A 14,696-nucleotide genomic window follows, 5' to 3' on the forward strand; every position below is an offset into this window, starting at 1 on the left:
TTAAGACAGATTCTATGGACTTACTTACACACAATTTTCAGGTGCAGGAGAAATGGTCATTTCAGTCAAATGAGAGAGATCAAAATCACAGCACTGCCTGAAAAGCATCTAGAGTCTCTTTATTTTGTAGATTTGTGAAAAATTCCCTCTGAACCACTGCATGAGTATCCATCCATGGGTAAGCAGCTGCTGCTCACTGTATTCACATTGGAGATGAATTTGCAAATGTTGAACAGAACTTTTTAATTAATAAGACTAAAGCAGGTCAATTCAAAGAGAAGCTGATATAAAAACGCCATGTGACATCTGTCAAATAGACTGAAAAATGATAATGGACTTTTGTTATACTGTAAAACTGTCCATCCCAATCTCAACATTCTTCATCTCTGCTACTTTTACCCTAATACCTCTACTTGTATTCATGTCTCCTAATGAAGCAGTGAAATAAAGCCATGAGGACCTGAACACAAGTTACTGATTAAATTGTATTAAATAAAAATAACTACATGCGAAGCAACCAGTATACACACACACACACACACACACACACACACACAGTCTTATTTATTTCTATAAATAACTATATTTATTTCTATAAATAACTATAATATATATATATATATATATATAGTTAGTCTTATTTATTTCTTGAGAATTAGTGAGGAATTGGGGGTAATTAAGGCAGGCAAACATTAGTTTATTTTTCCATTCATTGGGCTGTATTAGTTATCTACTACTGTGTAACATATTATACCTAAAGACAGTGGTGTTAAATAATAAGAAGTATTTATTATCTCATACAGTGTCTGTGGGTCAGAAATTCAGAAGAGGTTAGCTGAGTGGTCTGGCTCTCATGAAGTCCCACTCAAAAGATCAACTGTGTTGTTGTTAACTGTGGACTTAAGTGGGGGCTGGAGGACATGCTTGTAAGATGGCTCATTCATATGGTTGGCTAGTTGATACTTGCTGTTAGCAAGAGGCTTCAGTTCCTTGACAGGTAGACCTCTCAAGAGGGCTGCTTGCATGTCTTCACATAATGGCAAACAGCTTCTTCCAGAGAGAGTGATCAAAGAGATCAAGGCGGAAGCTACAATGTGTTTTACGACCTAGCCTTGGAAGTCACTTCTGCATATCTTCTTGGTTATACTGCGCCTGGAACTGGTACTTACTTACAAGATTGTGCAAGTGCATGGCCCTGAATTTGAATATCTCCTTAAATTTTACACCCTAGGTATCTTGCTTGCCTTACCCTAGTCCTGGTCAGCTATACAAGTCAGTTGCATTCAGTATCAGAGAGGACTATATGAGTAGAAAGAATCATAAAGGACACATTGGGGGCTGGTCACCATAAGAAATACGTATTACCAAGATTCTGATTAATGAGGAGGGACTTCCACTGATTCAGCAGTTCTCAACTTTGGCTGAACTCTCTAGTCACCTGCAAGTGTTGATGCCTGGGCCTCATTCCACAAGGATTCTGATTTAATTATTCTGGGGTGGGACAGCCATGGTGTTCAAAAACACTCAAAAACCTCTCCAGGTTATTCTCACATGCAGTCAGGGATAAGTACACTGCAAATGAACTAATTGTTCCTTTTGAGACTAAAGTCTATGTAGCATTTGCCTATCATATCTACAGCAACATATGCTGCTCTTTCCTAGGGCAGTGGTGTTTGGGTGGTTTAGAGGGATGAGGAGCATCAGTAATTTATTCACTCAGGAACTCTGGTTGAATACAGAACAGGTCTGGCAAACTAGGTTTCTTCTCCATTTACCTATACATTCTGTTTGAACTATTTTATAAAAGATTGGTAGGAGCAGGATTAATTCATCAATGCTAGTCTGATTTGAGCCTGTACGTATTTCAAGATAGATAAAAACATGAGAGTCCCCGGATAAAAAGAGAGTAATAGGAATTATGATAGTTGGATTGGGATTAGGGTGCCTGTTTATTCGTGTAACAACTTGGTAATAATTTGATGTACCCATGCATACACACTCACACATGCACACACACCCAGAGGTTAAGCTGAGGATAAGATAAGACCACTCTTAGCTCATATCATTTTAGAGGCCAGTGAAGTGTTACCTATGTCTACTAGGCTACTTGGTTGTTGGCTAGTTTTCCCTTTGATCCCTCCTCATCCAATGGGGCAGGATGCTGGGTGGAACACGGTGGGAAAAAAAGAGGATTGGGATTGGTGTTCCTCTGCAAGGTATTCGTATTCGGTTTTCCCCCCAGCGAAAATCAGCAAAATATTTTCAGTACACAGACTACTTGCACTTATTTGGAACACTTGATAGAGCCTTTACATTTTCTTCTTTTTGTAATTTTCCTAGGGAATGCAACAAACCTCAGAGATGATCATACTTTTGGCAAATAGTTTAGAATGTTGGCAGATGCCCAAATAGAAGAGGATTTGGCTTGGACACATGCTTGAAACCATTGTCGTCACCTCAGTCAGAGAACTAAAATGAAAAATAAAAACACTGCAAGTACTTTTTAATAACAGCAGTCTAATTTGCACTTCTTACATAAGCAAGAAAATTCCTACATATCGCATTGGGTATGAGCATGACATTGCCTCTCATTCTTGCTCAGTTTCAGGCATGTGCAGATGAAACAAGCTGAGTTGCTGGGAAACAGGTCATTCTCTTCTGACATCCATTGCAGCTGCAGTACAGGCTTGGCTAGAGGGCAATTATATTAATAAAGCACAATATCCACCTTCTCACAGGATTCTAGCAGAGTTCTAGTCAGCAAAGTCTCAAGAGACTAGAGTGTCTCCAACTCATGACAAGGCAAATCACTTCCAATGGACTCTTGAATGCAAGTGTACTTGACGGGAGGTGGGGGTGGCTTGAAAGGCGGGGGTCTTTCCATGCTAGGAACAAAACATCACTCTTTCAATGCTAAGAATGTGAGGCAATGATTCAAGGAAATAGGAAAGTAGGGAACAGAGAAAGAGACATGCCCACCAGTCCCCTCAGAATTTTTCCTTCTGCTCATTAGCCATGTTACGATAATATCATTAATTAATATTTTTATGGTATTAGATATAGAAATATAATATTTCTATTATAATCTATTCTATAGATTGCAAAGCATTTTTATCATAACATTATTTAATTTGTATCTAGGGATGGGATTCACCATTCTACAGATAATACTGAGGCTCAAGGTCTTCAGCAACTTTCTGGTCTTTTAACCAGAACCCATACTCTCCATAGCAACTGCCTCCTAATAGAAGTGTTTCTCTTATGTGGGTTAACACACTCCCCCAGAGACAAAATTTTTAAATTCTGGGACTGAAGAGTGAATCTTTTCAAATAATCCCTTTGCCAACCTTACCCCCAGCCTTCACCCACACATTCACTGTATACTGTGAGGATAGGGTTGAGGTGGGAAGAAAAGCTCTTCTGAATCTTGAATTGGTTGGTACTGGAAGGTTAATGCTGGAATCCCTTACATTTGAATCAGTGAACATTCTTACAGTACTGTTCTATGTTAGCACAACACATCTCTTTGTCTGAAGTGCATCAGGCATATACGTAAGTTTGGGATTTAGCTGTACAAATGCTCCAGATCTGTTGATATCAAGCCATGGAAATTCATCTGTGAGCAGATTTCTATCCCTGACTCAAACACCTCTACCCTTTGTTGGTAAATCCATAGCACCTTAATTTCTCCAGAAAAATGGACATGGACAGGGACACGGACATGGACGTGGAGAAAGACACACACATACACACACACATACACACACACACACACAGAGATTCTCATCTCTATATAACACAAACATTTGAATACAGAGTGATAAAAAATCAATTCAAAATTTCAGATTTCCATTTTCTCATTTTAATAAAAATATCTAATGCTTATTACCTGTTTTTCTGATGCTTTGATGCCAACAATATATTTCAAAAGGTAGATAGAATTCTGAGAAATTTGTACTTCTGTATTTTCAGGGAAATTATGAAGTCCTCAAGGTCATATGGTAGCCAAAGTATAGTCCTTGGACAAGAGCCCAGGATTTCTGACTACTGCTTTAGTGTTGTTTTTTTTTTTCACCATGAAATACTCCCTTCACATGGTTATAGAGTCTTTGAGGTTACTTTTAGTAGAAGGTACTGTACAGTGGCCACTGGCATCTTAGATGGTAGCAGTAAGAGAAGTGGAAGAGGAATCTGTGTGTTGTAGGGATCTCCTCTGATCATGGTCTAATCTGGATCCAAAATAGCCAAGTCAGAAAAATGAAGCTTAATCTTACATCCCATTTCAGATTGTGGAGTGGAGGGAAAAGATTTTTGGAAAATATTTTAATAAGACAAAAGAGGGGTAACCCACAGTTTACTTTCTTCTGTCCTTAGGGAAAAAGGAAAAGGATGGTAAAAGCCCATTCTGCTGAAAAGCAGCTGGAGTTTCTTAAAATTACCTTTCTCACTCAATTTCACACTTGAGCATCTGAGCCCAGCTGGGCCCAGGCAGTTCAGAGATGCATGAAAATGAAAAAATAATGAAGATTAAAAGAAAAATCAGTTTTAGTGTTTGGGGTGAGGCAAGGCTCAGTTCTCATTTCATGCCCACTGACTTCTTCCAGACTGTCACAGACCGAAGAGATCGAGGGGGACACTGAGTCAGTTGTGCAACTCATCCCAACTGGATGGTCCTGGGCAAGCTGGGGAGTTTCTCTGGGCTTCTCTGGGCCTCATTTCCACAGTTCTGTGTGAGAGGAACTTCATATAGGAGTGATATTTAAAGTGCTGAGTGCATATTTTGTACTGAAAAAGTATCCCTGTTCCTGCAGATTCAGTATACTCACATTTCCTTCTGGTATTGACACCATTTTCTTACTCCAAGACCAAACAATGCTATGCAGAAAGAGAGCAGAGCTGCTACGATCACCGGCCAGGACATTCCATCTTTAGGTTTATTAACCGAAATACCTGCAAAGGGCATAAAGAGAGACAAACATTAATGCCAAACTTTGGCCATTAGAAAGCAGGATGAATTGAACTGTCTCTTCTACCTGTTTTCTCCAACAGCCATCATGACCACAATCATGCTCTGCGATCATATCTATGCCTTGTTCTTACTTCTGTTTTTGTGTGTCTGCAGTTAACTTTTTTGGTGAATGTCTTCCTTGTTAGAATTTTCCAGAACTAATCTTTTTTTTTTCTTTTCTTTTTCCCAAGGCCTTGGATAATTTCTGTCACATAATGGCCAATGAAATGTCATTTGTAAGAATGAATAAATAAAAGGGATAAGCTTAAATCTGTATAACAAATTTACTCCAGTAAAGGAAACTTTATATGTGAAATAATGGCCTAGCTTTGTCTTCTCTTATTCTTTAAGGAATCATCAAATGCTTTATGGGATATTAGTGTATTAGGAAGAGGAAGAAAGAGTAAAAAGCATTTTAACATTTTAATGTTCCGATGCCCTAAAAACCCAAAACTGAGAAGGCTTGGCTACTATCTATAGATTTGTAGTGCTCAAAACACCATCATCCAAGACTTTTAATTTAGATGTCACTCAAGGAATGATATCCAAAATAGAGATTTTTTTAAAGATTTTATTTATTTATTCATGAGACACACACACACACACACACACACACACACACACACACACAGAGTCAGAGACACAGGCAGAGAGAGAAGCAGGCTCCATGCAGGGAGTCCGACGTGGGACTCGACCCCGGGTCTCCAGGATCAGGCCCTGGGCTAAAGGCAGAGCTAAACTGGAACCACCCGGGCTGCCCCCAAAATAGGGATTTTTCTAATCCTTTCTACCACCTTCCCTCCTTTTCTTTTTTTTTCCTATATGTATACACAATAGAAAGAGAAGTGACAAAAGGGATAAAAGTGAAACCAGTTAGTTTTGCTCTTTCCATGGTCTGCAAAGGGAGGAAGTCAAAAGTAGAGGGCTGGCAGAAATTACATTGGTGGCTGATACATGGCACTGATTTTTCTTAGCCTTTCTGATTATATCCACACTCAATTCATTACATTTTTAGCATTTGTACACCAAGTCAAATTGTGTGAATCAAAGACTTTCAGATATTGTTGATTTTAGACCAAAGGCAATGTAAATATCATATTCTGGACTGTTTTACTTCTAATATGAAGGAAGAATGAAGAAAATCAACTCTCTTAAGAAATAAGGTTGTCTGATTCTACTGTATAGAATAAAAGGAAATGTTTATAATTCCATAGTTACTTAATATTTTCATTTTTAAATTTTTTTTTAAATTTTATTTATTTATGATAGTCATTTTCATTTTTAAAAAGCATTTTACAATCATGTTCAAACAGCACAGAAATATAAAACTGTAATGAAAAAGGAAGTATCCTTATGATTTTGGATGCCAGTTATCCATATTAGAGGCAATAAATTTTGATAATTATGTATCACACTGAAAATTTCTATGCATATATAAACATACATATGTATCATGAATATATGTCTCTCTTCTTAGAAATGAGGACATACTATACATGTTGTTCTGTCCCTGCCTTCTTTCTTCTTAAAAAAAATGCTCTTGGAATACTTCCACAGGCAGTGCATAGAGATTTACCTTATTTGATTAAAAGAGTGGATAGCTCCCAAATGTATAGATGTATCATGGCTTATTTAATTGGTCTCTTAATGTTTGAGGGTTAAATTGTTTCTAGGCTTTTGTTATTTCTAACAACACCCCAGTGAAATTCCATACATTATGGATAGATCTTTTTTTTTCTTAAAGATTTTATCTATCTATCTACTTATTTATTTATTTATTTGACAGAAAACTGAAAGAGAGAACACAAGCACACAAAGCAGCAGGCAGAGGGAGAAGGAGAAGCAGGCTCCCCACTGAGCAGATAGCCTGACTAGGGGCTTGATCTCAGGACCATGGGATCATGACCTGAGCCGAAGGCAGACACTTAACTAAGCCACCCAGGCGCCCCATGGATAGCTCTTGAGATTATGTAGACCATTTTGACAAAAAGTCCATTTTGTATCACAATTACCCTGATTGATTTTCTTTCATTGTTTCAACTAGATTGTCAACTGATTGTAGGTGGAGATTAGGTTTTTAATTTCTTTCATTGCCTCATATTTATTATAGTGCTTTTTATGAAGCTAAGCCTCAAAATATATAGGCAAAAAAACTCCAGATTCAAAATATTAGTTACCAAATCTTTTCTATGTTTTACCTAGTTTGGACTGTGGCAATATGATGTTGTCATGTTTACAACACAATCTAGAGTCTTGGAGTCTTCCTGATGCTCACCCAACCTCGGCCTAGCATATGCTGAGGGTACTCTGGAAGCCCATGTACTCCTATTAGACCTACCCATACGCTATGTTGTATGTGCAGTTAACTAGTTCACACTAATTTATTGTAGTAGTGGAACTGTTAAAGACTAGAGTATTATGATCATAAAAGAAACAATCTTACAAATAGTCAACCCAAGACTACACAAAATTCTGTTTTAGTCAAGTCAAAATTTACTAGACTCTACACTGGTAACATGGAGGGATATAACATTTTACTCCTAAAGTTTCAGAGAAATAAAAGAACAAAAGGTTTTAAATAGGTCTTAAACCAATGCTTAAATTTTTTCTCCCAACCAAATACAGAAAACGAGACCATTGACTTTAGAAATGTCTCAGTGGAGAAGCAAAGCTTCAATCTTGCTCCATGTTTGAACTAGGCAGTTTTTTAAAGCAACAAAATCTGAAAGACATTGGTAGGACTTCAGTTTGCAGTTCTATTGCCACATTGTATGCAGGATAATGCTCCAGTGATCTGAGGACTGGATGACTTTCCTTACAGAATAAGGTAAATACTCAAGTGGAGTGTTCACCAGTCAAGTGAACACCTCTTGAAGTGAAAGAGTTGATTATGCCTCTGAACTTACAATCAAGACCTGGGCTGGGAGGGTCTTGACCTCTTATGATATAAAACAAGAAACTATATTCAGTAGTGACAAAATTTTATTAATTATAGAAATACTTTTTGTTCTAACAATCTTTCTTGTCCCAAGATATATTTTCATAGGATAAAATGTTTCTCACTACTTTTCACCTGGCTAATCTTTATTCATTTTTCAGATTTTCATTTAAATATATCTTCAGAGGTTCCTTTCCTATTAATATCAGATCCTTTGTCACACTCTGACAAACCTTATACTATATCACAGTATCTGTCACAAATAAATTTAATTATATGACTATTTACTTAATATTTATCATCTTCAATAGAGTATAATATTCAGAAGGCCAGTGTTTTCAAGGTCTCTCCTGTATATAAGACAAGAAAGATCTACTTCTTTCACAGTGTATACCCAACAACTGGTACAGTGTTTGGCAAATGGTAGGTACTCAAAAAATATTCATTGAGTGAGAAAACACAGTATTTAGAAAAAAGTAAATGACTCACCAGTAATATGGATGTGAATATTTTTTGTAGATCCATTGGCAGTTGTGGGAACTTCTGAAAATGTTCTGGCTGTGCTGGTGAAGACATCACCTAGGAATACACAGGGGATATTTGAACTAATCCTAATAGCCATCTCAACCCAATTGAGGGGTGTAAAATATTATTGTATTTTACTTGCTATTAGGAAGAGCTCATTTTTAATGGCCTAAATGCTCCTACAGTACTATGTATAAGGTTTAGTAAGAACCAATTTACAGCTAGGCTAGGACCTTAGAACCTAACAACCTCCAAAAGAGTGAAACTCTCTATTGGTTTAAAGAAGAAAAAAGAAGCTGTATAGCACACAGAACAAAACAATATCTGCCAAAGAATCTCCATGAGAAATTTAAGTAGTTATAGGAAAATGTCTTATGTTGGAACCATAGAAAAATGGAACCTATCTCTATTCTCCCAGGGTACCAGAGATCCAGTCAATCAAAATACCGATTCTCCTAATATGATGTATTGGATAAGGTCAATAAAACTTCCATCTTAGCAAACAAATCCGTGTTGACAAATCATCTCATTTTATAACGGAAAACTGAAATTTTAAATGCATTGTGATGTATTTAATTATCCAAGATATGCTATTTTATAGATTTCATTTTGAAATAAAATAGAGAAAAAAAATCTAAGACTTGGTCTCTGACTATCTTCTTTGAAGACCATGGCTGGGAAAAATTTTGGTTCTATTCATTGTCATTTTCATCATCAAGGTACACTTTTCAATACCTATCTGAGTATCTGAGAACTGAGGTCAGTTCTTGTTTTTCCACCTCTGCCCAAATAAAGCAGACTACTCTCTTTCTTTTCTGTATTTCCCAAGTACTCACCATGAATTGTTGACCTTGCCCCTGAGGAGGATGAACTATATGTTTCGTTGGGCATCCATGAAGCTGCTAAAGGAAGAAGATATTGGAAGAGTCAACCTGTATAAGAATAGTTATATTATTTTATTTATTTTTAAATATTTCATTTATTTATTTGAGAGAAAGGGAGAGAGAGAGAGCAAGCTCAGGGAGAAGTGTAAAGGGAGAGAGAGAAGCAGACTCCCGCTGAGCAGGGAGCCTGATGTGGGGCTTGATCTCAGGACCCCAGGATCATGGCCTGAGCCAAAGGCAGATGCTTAACCAACTGGGCCACCCAGGGATCCAAGACTAGTTATTTTATTGTCTCTTCTTGACCTAATAATTTATAGTAAAATAATAAAATGGAAAAAAAAAGATTATTAATGAATATGTAAAGTGAAATTACTTAACTATTCTGCAGCACACATTAGAATGTCCCAAAATAAAGTGGGAATTGAGTGAAACCTTGTGATCCTGATGTCTCCAATAGGGAAGGTTTTGATTATGGCCACTTAGAAGCAGGAGGAAGGAATGGATGCACAACATCAGGAGAGGTTTCTCCAGTCACAGAGAGTGTGTTGTAACTGTTCTTGTGTCCACCCAATACATCAGAGACATAACCAGGTGTGTTATGGTGGCCTTTAATCAAGCAAAGGCGCCAACAGGACTTTGAAGACCTTGGTAGAACATGTACGAAGGAACAAAATAGTTTGTACATGTGGATAAGCCGATATTCTTATTTGGCTATGAAAACTGAATGATGTCAACAGTGAATTATCAGGCCTCTTGGGTCATAGGCCTTGCTAGCTGCTGTGTTGAGTCATCTTGATGGATTCAGAAGCAAACATTCCCTTTGAGTGGGGCAGTACCTATGTTTTTTGAAGTAGATCTATCAACTCATTTTGTTTAGTTCCCCATCTCTGGCAATAAAGTTCTACTTCTTGGCAGGCTCTGCATTTCTGTATGTGATAACAGGCCTATAATGCAGTATAAAGTAAAATAGCTATAGTTACAAGGAGTTGCAATCAGTAGAAAAACATTGTGCTCATTTATTTAAAACATTAGCATGCTTTTCTATGTAAGTGCTTTCCTGTGTGTCAAGACCAAAACAAAAAAAGCAAAGCAAACCAAAACAAACATTAAGAAAAAAACCAACAACCCTTAGTCCTCCTCTTTCTTGGTTTCCCCCTAGATGACAATGGCAGTTGCAGCTGCAGACAAAGATCATTTCTACATGTACATTTTCCAAGACGTATCTCAGTTATCCAATTTTCCTTAAGACATTTTGAGTTCTTCTGTCCTTGATTCTATCCTGGAACAATGGCATGGGTGGCCCTTCAGGAGAGGTGCAACTCAGTGCTTTCCGGGATTGCTCACAATAGAGTCTGTCATAGCTAGTTGACTTGAGGTCACCGCAGAGGTAAGGGGGGTTTTGTACACAGCTATTTTGAGTCTGACTGGGTCAGGGAGACGTTCTTATCTTCAGTATAGTTATCTGACCCTGCACGTGTGATCTTCACTTTTTGTTGTTGTTGCTGTTCTAGAATAGAATACCAAGGTCAGGGACACTTGGGTGGCTCAGCGGTTGAGCATCTACCTTTGGCTCAGGGTGTGATCCTGGGATCCGGAATCGAGTCCCAAATCAGGCTCCCTTTGAGGAGCCTGCTTCTCCCTCTGCCTATGTCTCTGCGTCTCTCTCTCTCTCTGTCTCTCATGAATAAATAAATAAATCTTATTTTTTTTTTTAAAGAATACTAAGGTTAATAGATGATCATGGACTGAGCCTTTTTCAAAAGACCATTTTGAAAGGCTAAGCCATTTAAGGTAGGGATTTGAGTAACAAAGAACAATAACTAATTAAAAAGAAATTAGAACTAGGCCTGGATTTAAGTAAAATTATGATGAAGGCAATTTGTTTTGGATAAGCTTACAAGATTTTTTGCCCAATATGGTGCCTCTTTTACTTCTTATTTTTAGGGATTGATACCTTCTTTTTTTTTTTTTTTTATCTTTTCAAAGTCTGTTTGCAAGAAAGGATGTGATTAATTTATGCTAAGATATAAATAGCTGAACAAGTGCTAACCCTTTGAGGGAAGTGGGCATTAGATTTTTTTCCATTTCATGTTTATCAATAGAAAGTAAATACAGAACATTTTTAAAAGGTTTTATTTTTAAATAGTCTCTACACCCAATGTGGGGCAAGACCAAGCGTTGCATCTTCTACTGACTGAGCCTGCTAGACACCCCAACATAGAACATTTTGTAATGGTCAGTTACATATGGGTACCAAAAGTTTTTTTCACCAAATGAGGAATGCCAACTTTTTCTGGTCAATATTAATTTTCCCCAGGCATAATAATCAAGCATAGCACAATTTCAAGAGTTGGTGATGCCATTAGCAGCACGATCCATCCAAATTACAAAAATGGTGGTATTTAAAATTACTTGACCAGTTTTTAAATCTTCCTTTTTAGACTTCTAGGAATTCTCCAAGTGTAGAAAGACTCCTCAGAAAATGTGTGACAAAATCAAACTACATAACCCACTGTGGAAAAGCAGAGTTATTTTTCTAATTTTGGCTTTAAGATTTGTTTTTAATCTGTTAAAAAATATGGTGGGGAGTGTGTTGAGAGAGGTGAAGAAAAAAGGGACTCCAGTTGATGAGTTCAATATGTCTGAAAATACTTAGGTAATGTAAAGAAAAAAACTTCAAGAGAAAGAATGTATTTTACATAAGATTCTTTCAGCAAGATGAAGAGATGAACAATTCTTGTATCAATTGCTCCCATAGGAAAGAGGTCTTCCTGAAGAATACTTATTTATAGAGCCCTAAGTAAGATAGAGTTGGATACTTCTAAAGATTCATATTTCACTAACATAATATATTTTTTTAAAGCTCATCCTCTTTTATCATTTAGATATCCCATATTTGGGATGTGCTCCACATTGGTCACTCCATCTGCCAATCTTAAGTCTCCTTGAGAGTCTCTCAGCAGAATTATGTTTCTATGTCTTTTAATTAATTTAAATATTCTGTGTTCTTCAAACCACCATTATGTTTGCTAAATACATGAGTTAACTCTCCTTTAAGTCTTTTGAGACTCCATCTTCATCAAAATCCATGAATAAACACTACTTTGACATTTGGCTGATAAAGCCCAGCTTGATGGATAACCTTGAATACATCACCATTATCAGCCGAAAATATGAACCCAAATAGGTGCTTTAGCATGCCTTTCCACCACAAAGGGATACTTTCATTTTATGGTTAAAAATAATCAATTTTGACAACATAGTATTTTTCCTTAGTTGCAAAAACTATCTTGTCATTCATTTGTAACCAGTTTACAGTGATCAATAATATTATAACATGTTGGGCATCTTTCCCCTTTGTGGGAAAATCTAGTGTCATAGCAAAGTCCATGGTTATCTGCAGTTTGATAGCTCCTTTTGTGATAAAGCTACAGATAATTTCTGTTATTCTTACAGGGTCTTGGTGCAAGGTGAACTTCTCTGGAATTTGGGCATCATTTCTACATGTACATTTTCCAAGACGTATCTCAGTTATCCAATTTTCCTTAAGACATTTTGAGTTCTTCTGTCCTTGATTCTATCCTGGAACAATGGCATGGGTGGCAAGCAATATTCAGAAATGTAGGACTTGGATACTGGAAATCTCAGTGATCTTGGTTTTCTACCCCATCCTCCACTTCAGGGTGAAAATGTACTGGGCCAGCACCACTCCCTACACTCTCTACACCAGGATGCACAGGCTGGCACCAGCTACTCTGTTTGTTCTTGCCAGACAATCTCATCCACAGATGGGACCCTCATGGGTCCTGACCATGAAAAAAGATGACACTCATGATCTTTGGAAATGCAGTGCTTTTGTGATAGCTGTGGAGAGACCCATGAAGCCCACAGAATTTGGTATTTTAACAGAAGATAGAACTTACAATCAGAAACAAATCTTTAATATGTGATTGATGTAATCAGGAACTAGGTATCAGGACTGGAGGAGAACAGTGTTTTAGAGAAGAGGAAAATAGAATGAGAAGTGACTTAAGATATATAAGATTTTGGAATCTGAGAGCAAGAGTGGTGAGTGTAGAGAATCAGCATAGCAGCCAACAGGGAGCAGCATAGCCTGAAAGAGGGGCAGGGCCCAACATTGCTGTAGGCTCTGGCATTGCTATGTCCCCGTAATTGACTCTCAACCCCTCAACTCCAGCCTCTCCATCCCCCCTGCCTATGCAAAGTAGAAGAGGTTGCTATGAAACTATTAGGCACAGTTACCAAGAGCCTTTGATGAACCAACCAGGACCAGGAACAGGGTACAATGCAATTGCAAGATTTACAAAGAAGAGTACATAAATTTTGAAGAATAAGAAATGTATGGTCAAAGAACAAAGTAAAGACCCTATGTGCTGTCTTTAAGAGGTACTCTGAGGCCCAGGGGTGTATGTGTGTGTGTGTGTGTGTGTGCACCCATGTGTGCACATGTGCATGGGCACATGTATGTGAGGTAATGATAAGCTTGTTGATTTTGGTAATGAGGTAAATTGGAGGCATAGGGGCCTAGGGAGACTCCTATCATTTTTCTGCTTGTCTAACTTAGAAAGACTGACTAATTTCAATGTGGCTTTAGACTCCACTGGACCAGATGGAAGGCAGGGAAAATCAGAAAGAAAAAAGTAATTAAACTTCACTTTTCTGCTCCAGGGCCTGATCATCTCCATGGCCTGATCATGTGAAAATATCCCAGGATGTTATTAACCTTATACACTTGGAGTATTTAGATGGTCAGATTTGGTATCCCGATTTCACAGGTGGTTAAAATACGCATTTCTGTTCCAGGCTGTTGGAAACTTGCAAATATAACTAGGATTAGATACTAATATTCTAAAGTTGATAAAATGACAACAAAAGAATGTATTAAAACATATACTTATAAATTTAGTGTAAGTGCAATGCACCCAGAATCTTCTTGTGACATCAAAATATATATATAAGCTATGCAAAATGCATGTATAAGCAAATATCACATTAGAATGTGTTCACAAATAGCAAGAGCCATAGAAACACTGCTTGTGGGTTTATTTCGCCAGATATCCATCCATTATCATTCTTTTACTGCCTGTGAACATTTCATAAATCTATTGAAATAAACATACTGGAAGGGAAAAAAGTCCCATTACCAATGCCTGTCACGAATCTTGCCAAATGCATCATCTAATATTGGATGTCACATTACAGTCCAATCCAACGAGTAGAAACATGTTTCAAAAATTGTTTGGGAGTGAGCAATCAATATTAACTTGTTGGATCCTAATGTGTTTTTGTGAATGATTATAAATAGAGCAACTCACTGCAG

General features: G+C 37.4%; 1 protein-coding gene and 1 pseudogene across 10 annotated transcripts in view; both read right to left on the reverse strand.

Annotated features, from left to right (window-relative positions):
- Positions 1-682: 682 nt before the first annotated feature.
- The window catches only part of CD96 (CD96 molecule), an 86,885-nt gene continuing 72,871 nt past the window's right edge, over positions 683-14,696 (reverse strand). For 5 of the 10 annotated variants that reach the window (XM_041727540.1, XM_041727511.1, XM_041727529.1 and 2 more), the window contains 4 exons: positions 9,308-9,373; positions 8,436-8,525; positions 4,827-4,950; positions 683-2,885 (listed from right to left, as the gene is read on the reverse strand). In XM_041727540.1, the coding sequence (XP_041583474.1) occupies positions 2,777-2,885; positions 4,827-4,950; positions 8,436-8,525; positions 9,308-9,373 (389 nt within the window). In that variant the 3' untranslated portion in view covers positions 683-2,776. The remainder of the gene's footprint in view (positions 2,886-4,826; positions 4,951-8,435; positions 8,526-9,307; positions 9,374-14,696) is intronic. The other 5 variants (XM_041727559.1, XM_041727550.1, XM_041727513.1 and 2 more) reach the window with 2 other exon arrangements.
- On the reverse strand, positions 12,142-12,859 carry LOC121474618 (annotated as a pseudogene).

The sequence above is a fragment of the Vulpes lagopus genome, chromosome 1 (assembly GCF_018345385.1).
Source record: "Vulpes lagopus strain Blue_001 chromosome 1, ASM1834538v1, whole genome shotgun sequence".
Classification (NCBI taxonomy): Eukaryota; Metazoa; Chordata; class Mammalia; order Carnivora; family Canidae; genus Vulpes; species Vulpes lagopus.